Source organism: Poecilia latipinna, unplaced genomic scaffold (assembly GCF_001443285.1).
Source record: "Poecilia latipinna isolate Pla-1442-1.1 unplaced genomic scaffold, P_latipinna-1.0 Scaffold325, whole genome shotgun sequence".
NCBI lineage: Eukaryota > Metazoa > Chordata > Actinopteri > Cyprinodontiformes > Poeciliidae > Poecilia > Poecilia latipinna.
Genome location: NW_015112941.1, coordinates 95,950 through 112,618, shown reverse-complemented (window position 1 = coordinate 112,618; position 16,669 = coordinate 95,950). Strand labels below are relative to the sequence as shown.

The 16,669-nt window shown below is 39.7% G+C and overlaps 2 protein-coding genes and 1 pseudogene across 3 annotated transcripts; 1 reads left to right on the top strand and 2 right to left on the bottom strand.

Annotated features, from left to right (window-relative positions):
- The first annotated feature begins 973 nt into the window (after positions 1-973).
- amn (amnion associated transmembrane protein) lies at positions 974-3,280 on the top strand. Its single transcript, XM_015035138.1, has one exon. The coding sequence runs from the start codon at positions 1,405-1,407 to the stop codon at positions 2,917-2,919; it is 1,515 nt and encodes a 504-aa protein (XP_014890624.1). The 5' UTR covers positions 974-1,404; the 3' UTR covers positions 2,920-3,280.
- Positions 3,277-7,901, bottom strand: LOC106949106 (tripartite motif-containing protein 16-like; annotated as a pseudogene).
- A 1,688-nt stretch (positions 7,902-9,589) lies between these two features.
- ush1ga (Usher syndrome 1Ga (autosomal recessive)) lies at positions 9,590-16,550 on the bottom strand. 2 transcript variants are annotated; one of them, XM_015035136.1, is made up of 4 exons: positions 16,190-16,549; positions 12,807-13,260; positions 11,905-12,692; positions 9,590-10,367 (listed from the first exon to the last, which is right to left on the bottom strand). In XM_015035136.1, the coding sequence occupies exons 1-4, from the start codon at positions 16,351-16,353 to the stop codon at positions 10,364-10,366; spliced, it is 1,410 nt and encodes a 469-aa protein (XP_014890622.1). In that variant the 5' UTR covers positions 16,354-16,549; the 3' UTR covers positions 9,590-10,363. The 2 variants fall into 2 exon arrangements, with proteins under 2 accessions (XP_014890622.1, XP_014890623.1); XM_015035137.1 differs by lacking the exon at positions 9,590-10,367 and having other exon boundaries at positions 11,901-12,692; positions 16,190-16,550.
- Between the last annotated feature and the right edge of the window lie 119 nt (positions 16,551-16,669).

Sequence of the window (16,669 nt, the reverse complement as noted above, 5' to 3'; positions counted from 1 at the left end):
AGATGGACATATTATTGTGTATATATTGTGATTAGAATATTACTTTACTGTATTTATGTCCACTGGTGAGATACCAGCTAATATTAGCTACAGTGCTTGGTGTAATACCGGGGTTCAGCCCCGCTATGAAGGCTAACTGAGATTCCGTAAATCTAAAAAATTAATTATTTTCTAACATTGGCTTAGATTATCTGACACAAGGGCCTATATTAGAAATGAAACAATATAACACATATTATAAAACTTATATTATGTGTTATAACATTCACCGGCAAAGTTTACACAGGTGGTAAAGACTATTATTTATATTATTTCACTCTGTCAAAAGTAAGATACATCCTAAATCTTCCGTTTTTGTTTTGAAAGTTTCCTAAAGACACGATGTGAGGAAGAAGAGGGAGAAATCTATAAAGAGAGACGGATTCACTGCAGCACGGATGAATCTCGCATCGGATTTTGGACTCAATCTCAGCTGCTGAATCACTCTGAAGTTAGAACTCGTCGGCTGAAAAACATATACATATATCTATATATATGTATGTATACATACATACATACATACATACATACATACATACTACTCAGGTGTAGTTCTGCACAGCAGAACTATACGTTTTGCTGGTTTGCTGGCAGCAAAATGCAAATAACTTTGCAGAGTTTTTCCCCCCAAACTAACAGACTGTTGAGTAAAGCTGATGGATGCAGGTAAAGTTAGCTAAAAGATGACTAGCTAGCTAATATCAATACAGCACCTCAAGCTTGTTAACAAGTAGCTTGTATGCTACTGGTGTCTATGTTCAGCTACGATTCATTTTCCCCCCAAAAAGTTTATTCCCCCCACCTTGTTCGTCTGGAGCCGGGGCTGAGTATAACAGGGTGTCTCTAAGAATCCATCCCCCACCCCCTTCGCTCACACACTGTAAGCCATGGGGGGTGGTTTGGAAACCACTGGGGGGTCCAGGAGAAAAAGTTTGGGAACCACTGCTCTAAGGCATCTTTACATTTCTATATTCTTCTGAAATGTAATTAATTTACTGAGTTTATAGGTCATATGCCCACCAGAGGTCATGTTCTTTGCACAAACGCAAATGATTTCCAGCGGCTGCTTATGATTAAACAGCTCAAACTAAATTCCCCCAATAAGAAATATACTTTAACTAAGGCTGACTACTGCTATTTTCCTCTTCACAACCAAAAAGAAAATGCAATGCGCCAAACATAAAATCCTAACCTGTTGAAAGTGTTCCATATTATATCAACCTGCTAAAAAGTAAAAAAAAAACCCCACAGAAATCCAAAAGTGAGGATAGTTTGAACTTCCTCACTTTTGCTTCATAAAGCAGGAGTGTCGAGGCAGAAGGTGTAAATATTTACAAGTCACCTGCTCATGGACAGGATGAGCTCATGAACTTTAGCAGTAAGCAGTGCTGCTCTCATGTTTGTCACAAGGTTGGAATCAAAGGTCACAACATTTTCCGTTCTTTGGCACAAACATTCAAGATGCTGAAAGTGGCACAGGTACTCCTCATCTGCTCTCTTGTTGGGGCAACAAATGCCCTTTACAAGCAGTGGATTCCTGATACCAACTACGAGAATAAGACCAACTGGGATAAAGGAAAAGTTCCGTGCGGCAGCGACACAGTTCAGTTTTCATCTCAAAGAAAAGTGTCTGTGTTTGTGGAGACCACTCATGCTGTGCAGGAGATGGTGCTGCCATTGGAAGGAGAGCTCATTCTGAATTCGGGAGCTGGCTTCTATGTGGTCAGCGGACAGGACCCTGATTGTGGAGCAGGAGTGAGGACCGAGTTCAAAGACGCTGACTTGCTGCAATGGTTTAATCCGGCTCTGTGGCAGGCAGCTGCAACTCTGAATGACCTACAGGATGGACATTTCCTCTTCTCGGTGCATGAGGAGAGCGTACCCTGTCAGCAGGATGACGTCGTGTTCAAAGCCCTCTCCTCCTTCCGTGTGGACACCAGCTCCAGCCAGACCACCATCCCCGTCAAATCCGTATCTGTGCTGGGAAAGGTATTTGACAGCAAGTCCGAGTTCTCCGAGTATCTCAGCTCACAATCAGGCCTGCTGCAGTTTCACGGGTCGTCATCGGTCACCGTTGGAAACCCAAGTTGTGGGGATGCTACTGGCTGTGACTGTGGGAACTCTGTCAACCATGAACGCATCTGCAGCACGGTGACCTGTGGCACTCTGAGCTGTGAGAAGCCTCTGCTTCCCATCGGACACTGCTGCGAGGTGTGCGGTGCAATAATTGTCATCCATTATTCTGACAGCTTCAACCTGGAAAATTACAGGGGACGAATCCGTCACCTTTTCCTTTCACTGCCAAAATATGAGTCCATTCAGATGGCCATGTCTAAAATCTTAAAGCCACAGCGGTTGATGGGAATTATCCCTTTTGGCTCTTCACCTGAGATCCAAGTAGTTATTCTGGACGGAGAGACTGGGAAACTATCAGAAGCGCTGGCCCAGGACATGATCAAGGACATTATATCTCATGGCATGAATCTGGGCATAGCAGGAGCCGAAATTCAGCCCGCTAGGGAGCCTGGAAGCAACAATACAGGGACAGTAGTTGGAGCAGTGTTTGGAGTCTTACTCGTGGTTACACTTATTGTGATTGTGGTTGTGCTACTCCATAAGGGAATTGTACAGATGCCGTCAATGCCCTCAATGCCCTCAATGCCTTCGATGCCATCTCTGAGCCGCTTCAGGAGAAACACTGACGTCGATGATCTCGACGGGGCCGCCGACCGCGGCTTTGACAATCCGATATTTGATAAACCTGACATGCTGAATAACATTTCTGATCTGTATAGCACCGACTCCATCTCCATGACTCAGACAGGCGTGCACTTTATAAATCCAGCTTATGATGAGAACGAAACAGATTTTACTATTTGAAGTTAAATTTTCACGCAGTTTCCTGATTAAATGTCAACATGCATTTTGAAAAAAAAAATATATATAGAGGATGATTGTAAATTTATAACAGCAGAGTCTTATCAATGTGATTGCATAATGATGTGGGACAATGAGAAGTTTAATGACCAAATAAACTTGCAGGGCAAATAAAGAGAATAAGTGACAGTGTGGGTTTTTGTGGTCTGTTCTCCCTCTATCACGTTGCATTCAGTGGCAGTAAGACGGCAATAAAGCTGCACAAGATTCGAAACGCCCTCATATGGAGATGGCTCCTCTGTTTACATTCTGTTGCACAGCTACCACTAGATGGTAGCAAATTTCACCTTTGTTGACATGCATGTGAATTATAAAACCTCAATAAACTGCTATAACTCAGCAGAAAATGTGCTTACATCATTTTGCATTAACCAGGTTCACAACATTGTCTTTCTTTGACAACCAGGCTGTTATATATAAGGGCTCTATAAAGTCGTTTTGTATGTGTGGAGCAGCATATAAGGTTCTGTTGTGTTATAGAAAGACAGCGAGCCTCGATGAAAGTCAACATATATGCCAACCCTGGTAATAGCAGAGGCTTCCAGGGGTGTCTCCTCCCCAGCATGCCAGGTAGAGAAACCTCTATTGTTTCTTCCAACGCACCAAGAAAAGTCATTCCCGGTGATGCAGCTGCCACTTTCCTCTCCCTTAGGATCGATGCTCCTGTAGGCAACCCCGACGTGTGCACCCTCTCCGCTCAGCTCTGCTTCGATGTAATGTCTCCCCAGGTAGAGGCTCTCTGAAGTCATGGCCTGACGCTAGTATTCAAAGCGGCTGGGGTAGTCCGGGTAGCTGTGCCGCCAGGGGCTGGTGTTGGTTAACTTTCTGTTGTCCAACGTTAGACGCAGGAAGTCATGGGTGGTGTTGGGGTCAAAGGTTAGCCTCGTTGTGTCTGAAACAGGAAATGTTGTTTTATGGGAAACTGTTTGACTTTATAGCTGTGATGGAAAACGAGAAGGTACAAAGGATTTAAAAGTGCTTACATGTCAAAAAGTCTTCCTGGGTCTCAGGAGCAGGAAGAGACGATGGCGGAGATTCTGGCATCGCGTGGTTAGCACGTGCTTTATCACTTGACAGAAAGGTTAATCATAGATTGTTAAATTTTCCAACATGTACCGGAACCAAATTCACCTTTTATTGCAGTAGCAAAACCTTATAGAACTCCAGCCACTCCAAATCCAGCTGTTAATTCAATTTAAAAATTATACTTTTTCACTAAATCCCAGCTAGCACAATTATTGGCACCATTTCAAGTTAATTTGAAACCAATGCAGTTAAGCTTTTAACTGACTTACACTTAACTTTTTTGGTTGATTACACTTTTCGGATACGTTCCGGTTCCCTGGAGATTAAACACGCCATGCCATGCCATGCCAATTGCAGCCAATAGGCTGAATGAGAACCCTCTATTTTCTTGTCTCATTTAAAAATGGAGGAGAGTAAGGTAGGAAATAAAAGTCCGAAATTAAAGCTTAAAATACAGGCTTTCTGCATTAAACATTTCAGGTGGATTTTACATTAAAAAATGTGTTAAAATGCAGAAAACCGAGAGAACTGAAGAAAAGAGGCAACATAAGAGGACCCAGTACTCTCGATGATCCAGGGAGATTGTGGAAAGACAAATAGCTTAAGATTTATGCTCCAAGCCTGTGAAATGTTATAGGTAGAGGGAGAGTGCTGCTCCCTTGACAAAGGGTTATTGTACAATACACTCAGAGCAAAGGTGCCACTAGTGATTTTGTTTAAAATTCCTTCCACCCCCACCCCCCAAATTAATAAATGTAAATCCAAAATTTTCAGCCTTATATTATAGTAAAGATGACGTTTTTCAAAATTTTTGACACTTCTGTAACTTTGACATGCTCTAAAAGACAAACAGCTTGGTTTAAAAGGAAAATATCACAGGTTTTTATCCACATTTAACTACAACTTTAAATATAACAAGAACCAATAACAAGAACTTCTGCAATATCAATATTACATGAAGTCATTTTTAGCGGTACACAAGCATAGGTCAGAGCTTCACTGTCACATTTAAGGCTTATCCTGAGATGAGATCTATAGCTTCCTCTCTACTGATCCTGAAGACACGCTGCTAAAACTAACTCACCACTTTTGGAGATCATGTTCATTTTTTCACTGTAGGATTCCATAATCAGGTCACATAACTCCTGAGTGACGTCAGTCAGTGCTTGAGCCCATGACTGCAGATGGTCCATTCGACCGATGTGCGCAGTGGGTACGCATATGTCGGTTAACCCTTTGTTCCCCTCTGTGTAATCCTAGAATGTGAAAACATGCAAATGCATGTAATGGATCAGGATTATGACGTTAAAAAAGCACAAAAAAATGAAACACCCACAGAGTTTCTTTTCTCCGAACCGATACTCCAATAGTTTTCTGTAGAGTCACAGGAAATCTTTATGTACACTGTCGACAAGCCTGTATTCAAAATAAACTCTTTCTAAGAGAAGCTCTTGGTCAAATTCCGCATCACATCAAACCTTTGACACCCTACACTAAACTCTGTAATATTCCTTCTTCTGTTCTGCCCTATTAGTAGAGCGTTTGTTTTCTGCACCAGAGAAGCTGAAACAGAGAGTAAAAAAAAGCTACTAAAGGTCAGTGTCATCATTAGTTTACCTTGCTGCATATGATATACCTGTATTAAAAAAAAAACTAAACATAACATACAAAACATAAATTAAAATGTTTGCACAAAATGAATGATCAGGGTGGAATCTCAGAAACACTAAGGTCAATGAATCAACCAGTCTCATTGATTATCGAAATCAGATAATTCGAGTTGAAGTGTACAGGGTGCAAAGATTTCACAAAAAAAAAATCAACAAACTACGACAAACATGTAAAACAGACATTAAAAGACTATGAATGTTTTAAAGATTGGCACAAAAAATATTTTGTAATCTTCCAAAAGCTTGTGACAGATTATGGTCTGATGAAATTTACTTATTTTTGGGTCACAATTTCAAAGGGGTTGTCACAAAAATAACCCTGGATATTACAAAATAATGCCACGCACACAATGTAAAATGGTGGTAGTAACATCATAATCCAGGGTTCATTTTCAGACAGGACTCGATCTTTTATTTTTTTTGTACCTCTAAAAATTAATCAGAGGTGTGTACTTCTCTGAGAGACACTGTACCTTCAGGAAATCAACATCAGACTTGCTCTTGGATAATTTCTTGATCTTATCTGCAGTTTTCGTCAGCTCCACCCTCTTCTGCTCCAGATGTGCCTGGATGCCCTCTGCTTGCCTCAGTGCTTGTTTTTGCTCTCCTTCCAAAAGCACCTCTACCCTTTTTCTGTCCTCCTCAACAGTCTCCTGCAGCCTATTGAACTGCTGTTCAACAGTAACACAAACTTCCTGTGCTGAAGACTGACAGGAGAAAAAAAATAGAAATGATAATGCAATCAGTTCAGTATGAAGAGAATAGAAAAATTTATAATCATAAGATTACCTTGATTAAATCACTGTTGCTCTGCAATTTTCCAATTATTCTCTCTACATCTGAGACATGTTGACTGATCCTCTGGTGTTTCTGCAGAAGTTCAGTCTACAAATGATTTTTAAAAAAGCAACAGCAACACATGTTGAAAAGTTTCTATAAACAAGAGCAGATTAAGAAATAGTACATAGCGACAAGTGTGCGTTTTTCATGTTTTTAAAGGACCTCAAAGTGTACTCGAGCCTCCTCCAAAGACAACATCTCGTGTCCTTCGTGCTCCTGACCCTCGCAGTCCCCACAGATAGCGCACTTGTCCAGAAAGCAAAAGCTCTTGAAGGGAAGCTGATGAGCCTCACAAGTCTGGCGCTCGATGTCATGGAGGGGATCCACTAAGCGATGGTTCTGAAATTTGGCTTTCTCTAGATGGGGTCTGAGGTGGGCGTCGCAGTAGGAGACCAGACAAGTCAGACAGGATTTGAGCGCTGTGCTCGGGGCGTCCAGGCAGGAATCACACATCACATCTCGTAGCAGTGGTGTGCTTGGTGGCTGATCCTCCACGTTTTCCCTCAAGTCCTCCTCGACATCTGTGCTGGTCGTCGTCATATTCAAGTGCCTTCCTTGTTGCCTTAAACTTAAACCAGCTGGTGTATATTCTAAGCATGAACGAGGCCTATTTTGTAGCTTCGATAAGGAAAGAAAAGACAGTTGTAGGCAGAAAGACCCTGGAATGAGTAAGGAAAGAATAATGAACCACGCCTGTGGACCGTCTCACTTTTCACCCCTCCTTGTTTCTCTTCTTGCTACATTTAGAATAAACGCAGGACCAGAGGAAATATGCTTCCAGGAATAAGAAATGAACTTTTCTTTGACTCTTCACTACTGTTAAAGAATAGATGCATTTTATTAAAGACATGAAAATATCACAATGAAACAGCTGCTTCAAAACTAGACACTAGATAGTTTTTTTCCCCCCCCAGTTGTCAGACTTGTTTAAGTTTTCTCCTTCACTGAAACTTTGTTGCTGCTAAGAACAGCGGTCTCTTTCCTTTTGATAACAGAGCTCCATGAGCTTCCTGACTACAGTACTTATCTGCACGTCGGCTTCCTTCCTTTCATATCATGCAGCACAGAGGCACCACTGACACTTGTCTTTTGTATGTGTGCAGCGAGTGTGGATTATTGCATATTTGGCAGAAAATGCAAGAACAATAGCGTTTCGTTCTCTGTTCTGTGGCTGTCTCTAACTCAGAGACAGAAACGTCAGGAGAACCTTAACATGTTTCCCATGTGAATAGGTAGATTCTTAGGGGGATGTATTAAATGAGAATGCATCGGAGTTTACTATGTCTTTAACAAGTCAAAGTGTTGATCCTTTTGATGAGAGTAAGGTAGCCAACAGGTACAAATGTGCAGCAAGCACATGAATGATGCAAACTCCCAGACACACAGAAACAAACCAAAAATATAGTAAATAATGGAAAAATGCTGCAATCACAAAAAGAATTTAAGTAAAAACCTTTAGGAATAAACTGAATTGAATGCAATGTAATTAAAAACTTAAACACCTTGCCAGTGCTCAATGTTTGGTTAATTGCTCCTACTTATGTTTGTTTTGTTGATTGGTTTTTAGAAAAAAAAAAAAAAACTTGCACTCACTTTTTTTTTATTTGTGTTGGAGATTTGTTAAAGCTACGGCTGATTTGTAAAGTTGATTTTCACAACACTAAATAACATTTATAATTTGTATCATGTTCTCATATCTTTGACAAATATGTGACAAATAAGTAAGGCCTGAACTAACCTGGATTTGTCTAAACAAAAGGAATTCATATAGACTTCAAGAAGGTTTGACGTTGGAGACCAAAGCGTTTTTTATGAGTGAGGGAACCTGGAGAACGCTGAACTCATTTGCGTATTTTGAGCATGATGTGTCACACCACCAATAGAAAACTATTTGCTTAGGTGTACATCGTTTTTTGAAAGGTAATATTGGGATCATGACTCAGCTTGTGGCTAAATTTAACATTAGACAACTTAAAAAGAATTTTCTGTCTATATGAGTAATGGTTCACCAATAGCATCAGAATTAACTATAAGGTTTTCTAACACTATTTGCATAATGTCTTAACTTCCTTGTGACAGGATGTGACTGGTCAGACATTCAGACCAATCTCCTTAAAAATACATTTCATATTTAGAAAATAATTTGCCCAATAAAGGTCTAATTTCAGCAGTTTGCGTGACTTTTCTTCTTGTTCACACAAGTTATCTGCAAAACAAACTGCAGTAATTTTTTTTGTTGAACAGCTTTTACAGGTTAAGTTCACACCAACCTATGGCGATAAAACATTGAGTTTTAGACATGTTGGTAATAAAATATATGGGTTTCCTGCTCGGCACTATAAATAAACTAATCCAAACTCATTTTTAGGGGTTACTGCATTCTACTGTGCTATACTGCTCTTGTCATCACAAATGATTTAATCAACAATTAAACGTTAATTAAATAAATAATTTAATTATTTAAGTTTTCCTTTAATTTTACCAACACATGCAAGTGCTGACAGTGTTAATAGTATTTTTTTTTTCAGATCTGTTTGAAGATGAAAAGAATATTAGATTTCGTTACACTCCACATTGTTTTACTAAACAGATTGAATTAACTGATTGACATTCATAGTCTTAAACAATGTGGCTTGATGTATTTTATGGTTTTGATTTTATATGATGATGATCGAATTATCCTGGGTTTCTACATGAAAAAAAATACCAGCTGCTGTGGCTGTGCAAACACAACTCCGGGTTGTGCATGGAACAATTGCTGGAAGACCAAAGGAGGCTGCAGTTCAACTGAAAATGAATTTGTGACATCACACTTAAGTATGAGTAAATTTCAATTTTGGGTGCATGATTCCTTCTGACTGTGTGCACATAAAGATGTGAAGTTATCTTTTGCAAACATGACGTTCTGCAGGATGTCATGTCTGGCTATCTCCCACCCCTTTATAAGAAACGTGTCTCTTGCATTGGCGAATTATGTTTCTCCACCACAGAAAGGACAACATTTATGGTGGAGATGGAGAAACCTCTTATAACGACTTAATAGACAAAGGCACAAGAAACACTAGATCTTTACCAGGTTGGACTCTGAAAAGACTAGCAATTTTATTTACAATGAAGTAAACTTTTTTTGTTGTTGTTGTTGAGATAGGTAATAATATATGTTACTGTTCAGATGTAAATGAAAAATACTGAGGTAAAAACAGCTGGAAGACTTGAAAAGGGGGTACGCAATGCATACCACTACAGTAAATTACAGCAGTCATCTCGACAAACAATTGGCCCGTCATTGCCTTTTGAAGCATATTTAGACAAACATGGCATCCCGCATGTAAACATATACAGTTCAAAATAATTCAATGTGAAAAAAGCATTGCTTCAAATAGTGGTTAGTCTAACATTAGATATAATCTTAGATTTAGGTTTGTGTCTATGTATTCATAAACATATCAACACTGCACTTTTTAAGCAAATGGACAGGCACAAACAATGCAGGCACATGAAGTGGTTGGATTAACCCCACAGGGGATGATATCTCTTAGAGCCATTATCGCAGTGCATGCAGCATGACATGGCAAAACAGCTGTCCGTTGAAAACTATCTTTCAGTTTGTGAAATCAACTCCGACTATGCAACCAACAAAGAAAGACACATTCTGTTATCCCCAAAGCCAACAAGGAGGAATCATGTTAAGAGTTTATCTCACCCATTTCCTCTCGGTTGACATATTAACCATGACAATATTCAGTCTGCTTTTCCAGTAACAGTAAAAACTGTTAAGTTCTTCCTGCTCAATATGAAGATTGATTCCATCATGTCCCACAATGCAGCAAAGTGAATATCCACAGCTTCTATTACCTGTGGGAAAAACCAAAAGCATAGTTTACAGTTCATGTTTTTATTATTAATACGATTTTTTTTGTTTGTTTTTTGACATGTTAAGAAAATGCTTCTTGAATAAAGTTTAACAAAAAAAAATAATGTAAAATGTTTTTTTCTTTATGAAAGGGTAGTAGGTGACAGAAATTGTATTTCCCATTTCTAAATTGTGCGTCTACTTTCTAATTTTGTTGAACGGTTAATTCATGTGAAAACTGAATATAATGTGACTAAACAAAACATTCAGAAAAGCATCATCTGTGTTGTTGGCTGAACTTTTAAAAGCATATTCCTGGCTTAAATGCTCTTTACATAATCAAGACACCAGCTTGATTAATGTCAGGCTTAAAACCTGACATCAAGCACTCCTATAATTTAACTACATTATAGAGAGACGCAAAACTGCATGGATAACTTGTGTGTTTATATTGCATATTCTTTTTTGTTCAAATGGCCCTCTGGAACACAAAGAAACATTTAATCTGGAATAAATCTGTTTATGCCTTACATTACTAGTCCCTCACTTATTTAGTTGTGTTTCCTCTGTAAATCTTAATAAAAAATATAATACCCTCTCCTTATATAGGTATATAACTGATGTTTTGTCTAGCTACATTGGTTTTGAGGTGCAATAAACAGAAGAACTGTCAGAATAGGGCCTGCTTCCATCAAGATATTTGTGGATTTAAACTTCTGGAGGTGTTGTATGAGCTTAGGTTGTTCAGAAATCTAAAGTTTTGTTGTAATTTCTAATTTTCATTCTAAAATAGTTTTCTTGGATGCATACTGAATTATGCATAAACTCAATGCTATACTTCAGTAATGCTTTTAATTTAACACCAAGTACTCATCAGTCCAAGCAAATAAACTGCACATGGATTTTTGGACCTACTGGAGTTGTTCTTACAGAATGGATGTGATTCCCATAGCTCTCAGATGGGAATCAGAGTAAATACCAGCTTTGTGGAATTGAATATTAATGAAAAATCTAATAAAATTCTTACAACATTAAGGTTTGATTTCACAAACGAAGGCGTAAATCCATCACATATGGCTAAATTCACCCTAGATAATAATCCTGGAAAGGAGGTCCTACATTTACAAATACATCAACTCTTTACAAAATGTCAGAGTATCTGTTACAAGTGCCACCATATTAGCCAGATACTTTGCATCTTAAAGTGTAGTAGTGCATCTACCCCACACCGTTTTGTAACTTTGCAGTTTTGGTGGTTTCATGCTCTACATTGAGAAAGAAATGGTGATATTGTTTTGTCTTAACAGATTGTTGTCCAGTCACTGACAATCACCTCTATCTAGCCAAATACTATATATTTGGTAGCTGTAGTGCACCTTCACAGATGTAATGAGAATGCTGTCATTGTAAATGCTTTGCATCCAAAGATAAAGATTTGGTCAATATTTCAGTGGCAGCTGAAGAAATTTTGAAAACCGATAAATCCAATAAATATTTCTTTGCTTAGACTTTCGAACAAATAAAATTACCAATACTCACAATTCGGTGTCTTCAATGGAGTCTGGGTCCTCCATGGTCTCCAGTCGTCTCTGGCAGGCATCTAATAGCTTTTTCCTTGGCCCTAACGGGATATGAATGCTCTTAAGGTCTTGATCAGAGCAAAGCAGGAGAGCTTCTAAGTCGATCTTCTCTCTTTTGAATATGGAGTAAAACTCGCTCATGCTTAGTGTGGCAAGGAAGACCTCCAGAGGGCTTGTATCAGGCTCATCGTCATCATCCAACCCTAATTCAACTTCTTCCCAAGGCAACTCTTCCATGTTTCTTTCCTGCAGGCTGCGTGCGCTTCCAATGCTGTCTTCATCTATACTTGGATAGTGCTGCAACCGACTGCGTAAACGCACATTATTACCTGAGCGGGTCGTGTCTCGAGCACCGAGGTTGAACATTCCTCCACTTACATAGTTTCTTCTAAAGACCATGGTGCCCAGACCCGGTCTGTTAAACAGAGAATCATGTCCGGAGTCTGTGCTGATCTCAGAGTAGTCCATATCTGGTCCAAGAAGGTCTGGCTCACTCATGGCACGAGAAATGGCATCGTCGTTGTCTCTGGGGAACATATCTCGAACATTTCGACGCCCTCTGTCTTTTGGGTTGATGTAAGTCCCCTGCTTGACAAACATGACATCATTACCTAACTGAAGTCCAGAAAGGGAGCGCACACTCTTTCTTCCATCTTCGTAAATTTTAAAAGTTCCATCTCCTTGCTTTCTCTTCTCCAGCTTCTTTTGAATCTTTGTCTTCCCTCGGTTTGTGGCATGGAGAGTTGCCTAACAGTACAGAACAATGCAACAACGAAGCAATCAAAGTGTTTTAATCATTTCAAGTACATTTAAATATGTCAATTAGTGTACGCAAACTTAAACCACAGAAAAAGTCCCAACCTGAGAATATGGCACACTGATAGTGGCTGTGCTGAAGTTGCGTAGCTTGTGGCTAACGGAGCTGCCAGTGTAACTGGAGAAACTCATGACATCTGAAGCGGAAGCCTCGGAGGTTTCTTTATGAAACTTTCGCTCCATGCGTTTGCGGTGTTTCTTCTGCATCTTAGCACACTCTCTGATCCGTCGCTCAGCATCACGAAATGCCCGGTCCTTCAGTTTGCCGACCAGTTTAGGATTTAGCCCTGTTTGCTTGGCAGCAATGGAATCCAAGTAGCGGACACAGTCCATGTGGTTCTTCGTGGCGGCCATGTCCAGGGGTGTGTGGTAGTCATTGTCTAGGCACCATATGTTGGCACCGAAAGACACCAGGAAGAAAAGGCAGTCGAGATGACCATTGGCAGCTGCCAAGTGGAGTGGTGTGTTCCCCCATATGTCACACTTGTCTGGGTTGCCTCTGTTGGCCAAAACAGTCAAAAGGTAACCAAAGTAAATACAAAATGCCGTTTTACAATAATGATTTTATTTATAAAGGGGGGAAAAAACTGGCCAAACCAAGCCATGTTGACTTGACTATAAAATGTTATCCACTAAATCCTTATTGATTATGAAATTTTGAAAAGGATTTTGGAAAGTTAAGTTCTAGATTACTTTCTACAACTAAGCCTGAATGCTGGCTTGGTTTAGGGCAATTATTTTTCTGTTTTGTTTTTTTTTTTTTGTTTGTTTTTTTTTTTTTCAATCAGCAATCAACTAATGTCCTCCAGTGCAGTACTTCAGTCCTCGCTTTCCTGACCGTCCGCGACCCGAGGACTACCTTAATGTGTGTTGCACTGTTGCTTCAGGTCTGTAATACGACCGCTGGCTTGCCAGCATCACGGCTCCACTACCTGTATCCTGTTTCAAGGGAGGCCACATAAATTGCACCTGACACAGTTTGGTCTGACTGGTGATGTCCTCCTGAATTCCTCAAGTCAGATCAAGCAACATGCTTGCTGGATAACAGCCAAAGATGAGTTTTCAAGCTTTTCACTGATTATCTCAACCTTTTTGTCGCAAGATAAACGTAATATGCAAATTTAACAAATTATTTTTTTTTTTCCTTATATACTTTATCAAACTGTATTCAAATGTTTCTTGGCACCTTTATTTTAAGTTACTTCTATATATGAATAAGCATTTCTTCTGGTACCTACTCCAACAAAATGTTAAGTTAACTTCAGTTAAAATATATTTCATTTATTTTATTGAAGGTTTTATATAAAGCCACTTCTTGCCAAACTGTTCTGCCTCTTCTTTGTCCTCCATGGTAGCCACATAGACTCCTGCATATTTTATGCTATGGACATGAAACTACTGCAGATTTATTATTGATGGGTGTCACTGTAAGGATTTTTGATATGTGTCATTCTTGGGCAGCGATTTTCAACACCCGGTTCTGATTTCGATGGAGCGTCCTTCGTGTTTCATCAAAATCGAAGAGAGGATAGAAATTTGGGAATTTTTTTTTTAGATTAGAACGAATGATTTGTGGAATTTGTGTTAAGGCAATGGGTTATCTTCAGTGCTGATGACTGACAGTGATGGGTAAACAGCCACCAAAGGCAACAATAAAACTCTGACCAAAAGGAATTACAGCGTGAGCACAGAGTTGAAAAAAGTTCAGGGAACATACTATAAATTTAAGAAACAGAACACATGTAAGTTACTTATACTCAGATGATATATTTATGACCATCTGAGTTCAAATCCTACAAAATGGTACTTGCACAAAGGTATCTAACACGATGGCTTTATGTGTCGCAATTTATATCTGTGGTAAAATGCTTAGCACAGTAGTGTCAGATGCCTTGTCTCATTATTATCTGATGGTCTGTTTCTGTCCTCACATTCAGTGACAGTTTAACGCCACTGCAGGTAGCTCAATGCGATATATGAGCCAAACATAGCAGATAGGGCACCTTTCCCATGACACTTGGACCTCTCTCCTTTGTTTATTGTCTCACAAGTTTGATTTATGGTAACTATTAGTGTTTATTTTCATTCCACTGGACAATCAGTATTTTATGTCTCCTATGTGCTGCAGCTCTGTGTACACTCGAATCGTGGGAAATACTGAACTAAAGCCGAGGTCATCTTGAGTGTTTTGGGAGTTCTTGAGGACCCCTGAACAAACTCATCTTTAAAATGAACAAATTCAAACTGAATTTATTATAAAATTAGAGCTGACAGTCTTCACTGATAACCTGCTAAAACTGTCCCTGGTGTTTTTTTTTTATTTGTTTTTTTTAACTCTTAATAAATTGTCTCTGACAAATTAAGCATCGTTTAATGATGTGATGTTGTCTTTAAATTTGCTAAGTGAAGCAGAATCACGTTTTGTTCTGGCTGACTCGGAAACCAGGTCAACCCGATGAGATGAGAAATGAACTGCTCTACAAAAAATAGAGCAGTGCTATTCTTACCAAAAATCTTCATAAAGCATCTTCTGAAAACCAGAATGAAATATTTCCTAGTTCTTTTCATAAAACTGTGAAACTAACTTAAAAAAGGGAAAAATCAAAAGACTGACACCTTCTACTTACAAAGACAAATACAGATCTACTAATAGATAAAATTGATTTGTTTGCTCTAACAATAATTACTAACAATCGAATAATTACTTGAGGAACTGTGAACGGGCAGTGCCTTATGATAGTGCTCACCTTATATCCTTATCAATGTATCTGTATTTTATGTGCAAAATAGTGTATGATTTTGAAATGGAAGTGGGAGCTTAAAGTGATAGCCTGGGCAAGGAATCAAAGAAGGATCCAAGAGACTCAATGTGGCTCTGGAGGAGCTCCAGATAGATCCACAGCTCAGGTGGGAACATCTATTGACATGACAACTATTTGTTGACTCCACAGGTCTGATCTTGATGGAAAAGGGCACAACGATAATCACAGTTGAAACAAATACACCAGGAGTAGCATTTAAATATTGCCACAAAGCTTGTGGGAAACACAGCAAACGTGAAAGACGGCTTAAGACTATCCCCACAGTGTTTCATGGAAGCATCGTACTTTGAGAAATTGGTGTGTGGTAGTTTGTTGCACTACAAAATCTGCCTTTGTCCTCTAAGTGACTACATTTTCTTCTAAATGTTTCCACATAAGCTGGCAGAATAATTTAAATGTGCTGTATTCAGGCGCTACGTCCATTAAGTTGAATTACGCACCAAACGAGCTGTTGAACGGGTAAAAAATTTAATAAAATAAAAATCTCAGATTACAGTAAGCAACAATCGAAATAAAAATGTATTCAGAAATCATCTATGATGAACCTTCAGATGCATTTTAAAGCCTAGGATTTATTGGGTATACTTCGTCATAAATCATACCCACCCCCTGGCCACGATCAGCCGCAGAGCCTCCAGGTTGCCGTGGTAGGCCGCCCATAAAGTCGGTGTCATGCCATCCTCGTCCGGCGCGTTCAGATCCTTCCTCGTCGCCTCCTTCAGCAGGTCCAGGTAGCCGTCCCGGGCCGCCTTGTGATACCTGTCATTCATGGTGCTGAATCAGTTCGCCGTGCGCAAAGCCATTCCGTTTCACCACAACCTCCATGGTCCCAGTCATGAGGCGGCGGCAGGCTGATTAATCGGGTCCCATTTTGCCTCTTGGTTCACCCAGAGGGACTCGCTCCTGGTATGTAAGAGGAAGCGCGTTTCTAGGGACGCGATGGCGCACACAGCGCGGGTCAACACTGCTCCCGGTGGACGAGGTGAATCAGAGATAAGATACCCCCCCCCCCCCCAACAAAAAAAAAAAAAAGGCAAACTGCACTCTCCGGTAAAGAAAATTTTTCTGATCAGGTGGGCTTGACCA

Bases quoted from the DNA above. Each gene is read 5' to 3' on its own strand.
- amn (XM_015035138.1), top strand. From the start codon at position 1,405: ATGAACTTTAGCAGTAAGCAGTGCTGCTCTCATGTTTGTCACAAGGTT.
- ush1ga (XM_015035137.1), bottom strand. From the start codon at position 16,353: ATGAATGACAGGTATCACAAGGCGGCCCGGGACGGCTACCTGGACCTG. The intron at 13,261-16,189 runs GTGGGTATGATT...TTTGGCCAACAG, and splicing joins CGGCTGATCGTGGCCAGGGG to AGGCAACCCAGACAAGTGTG. The intron at 12,693-12,806 runs GTTGGGACTTTT...CTGTACTGTTAG, and splicing joins TCAGTGTGCCATATTCTCAG to GCAACTCTCCATGCCACAAA.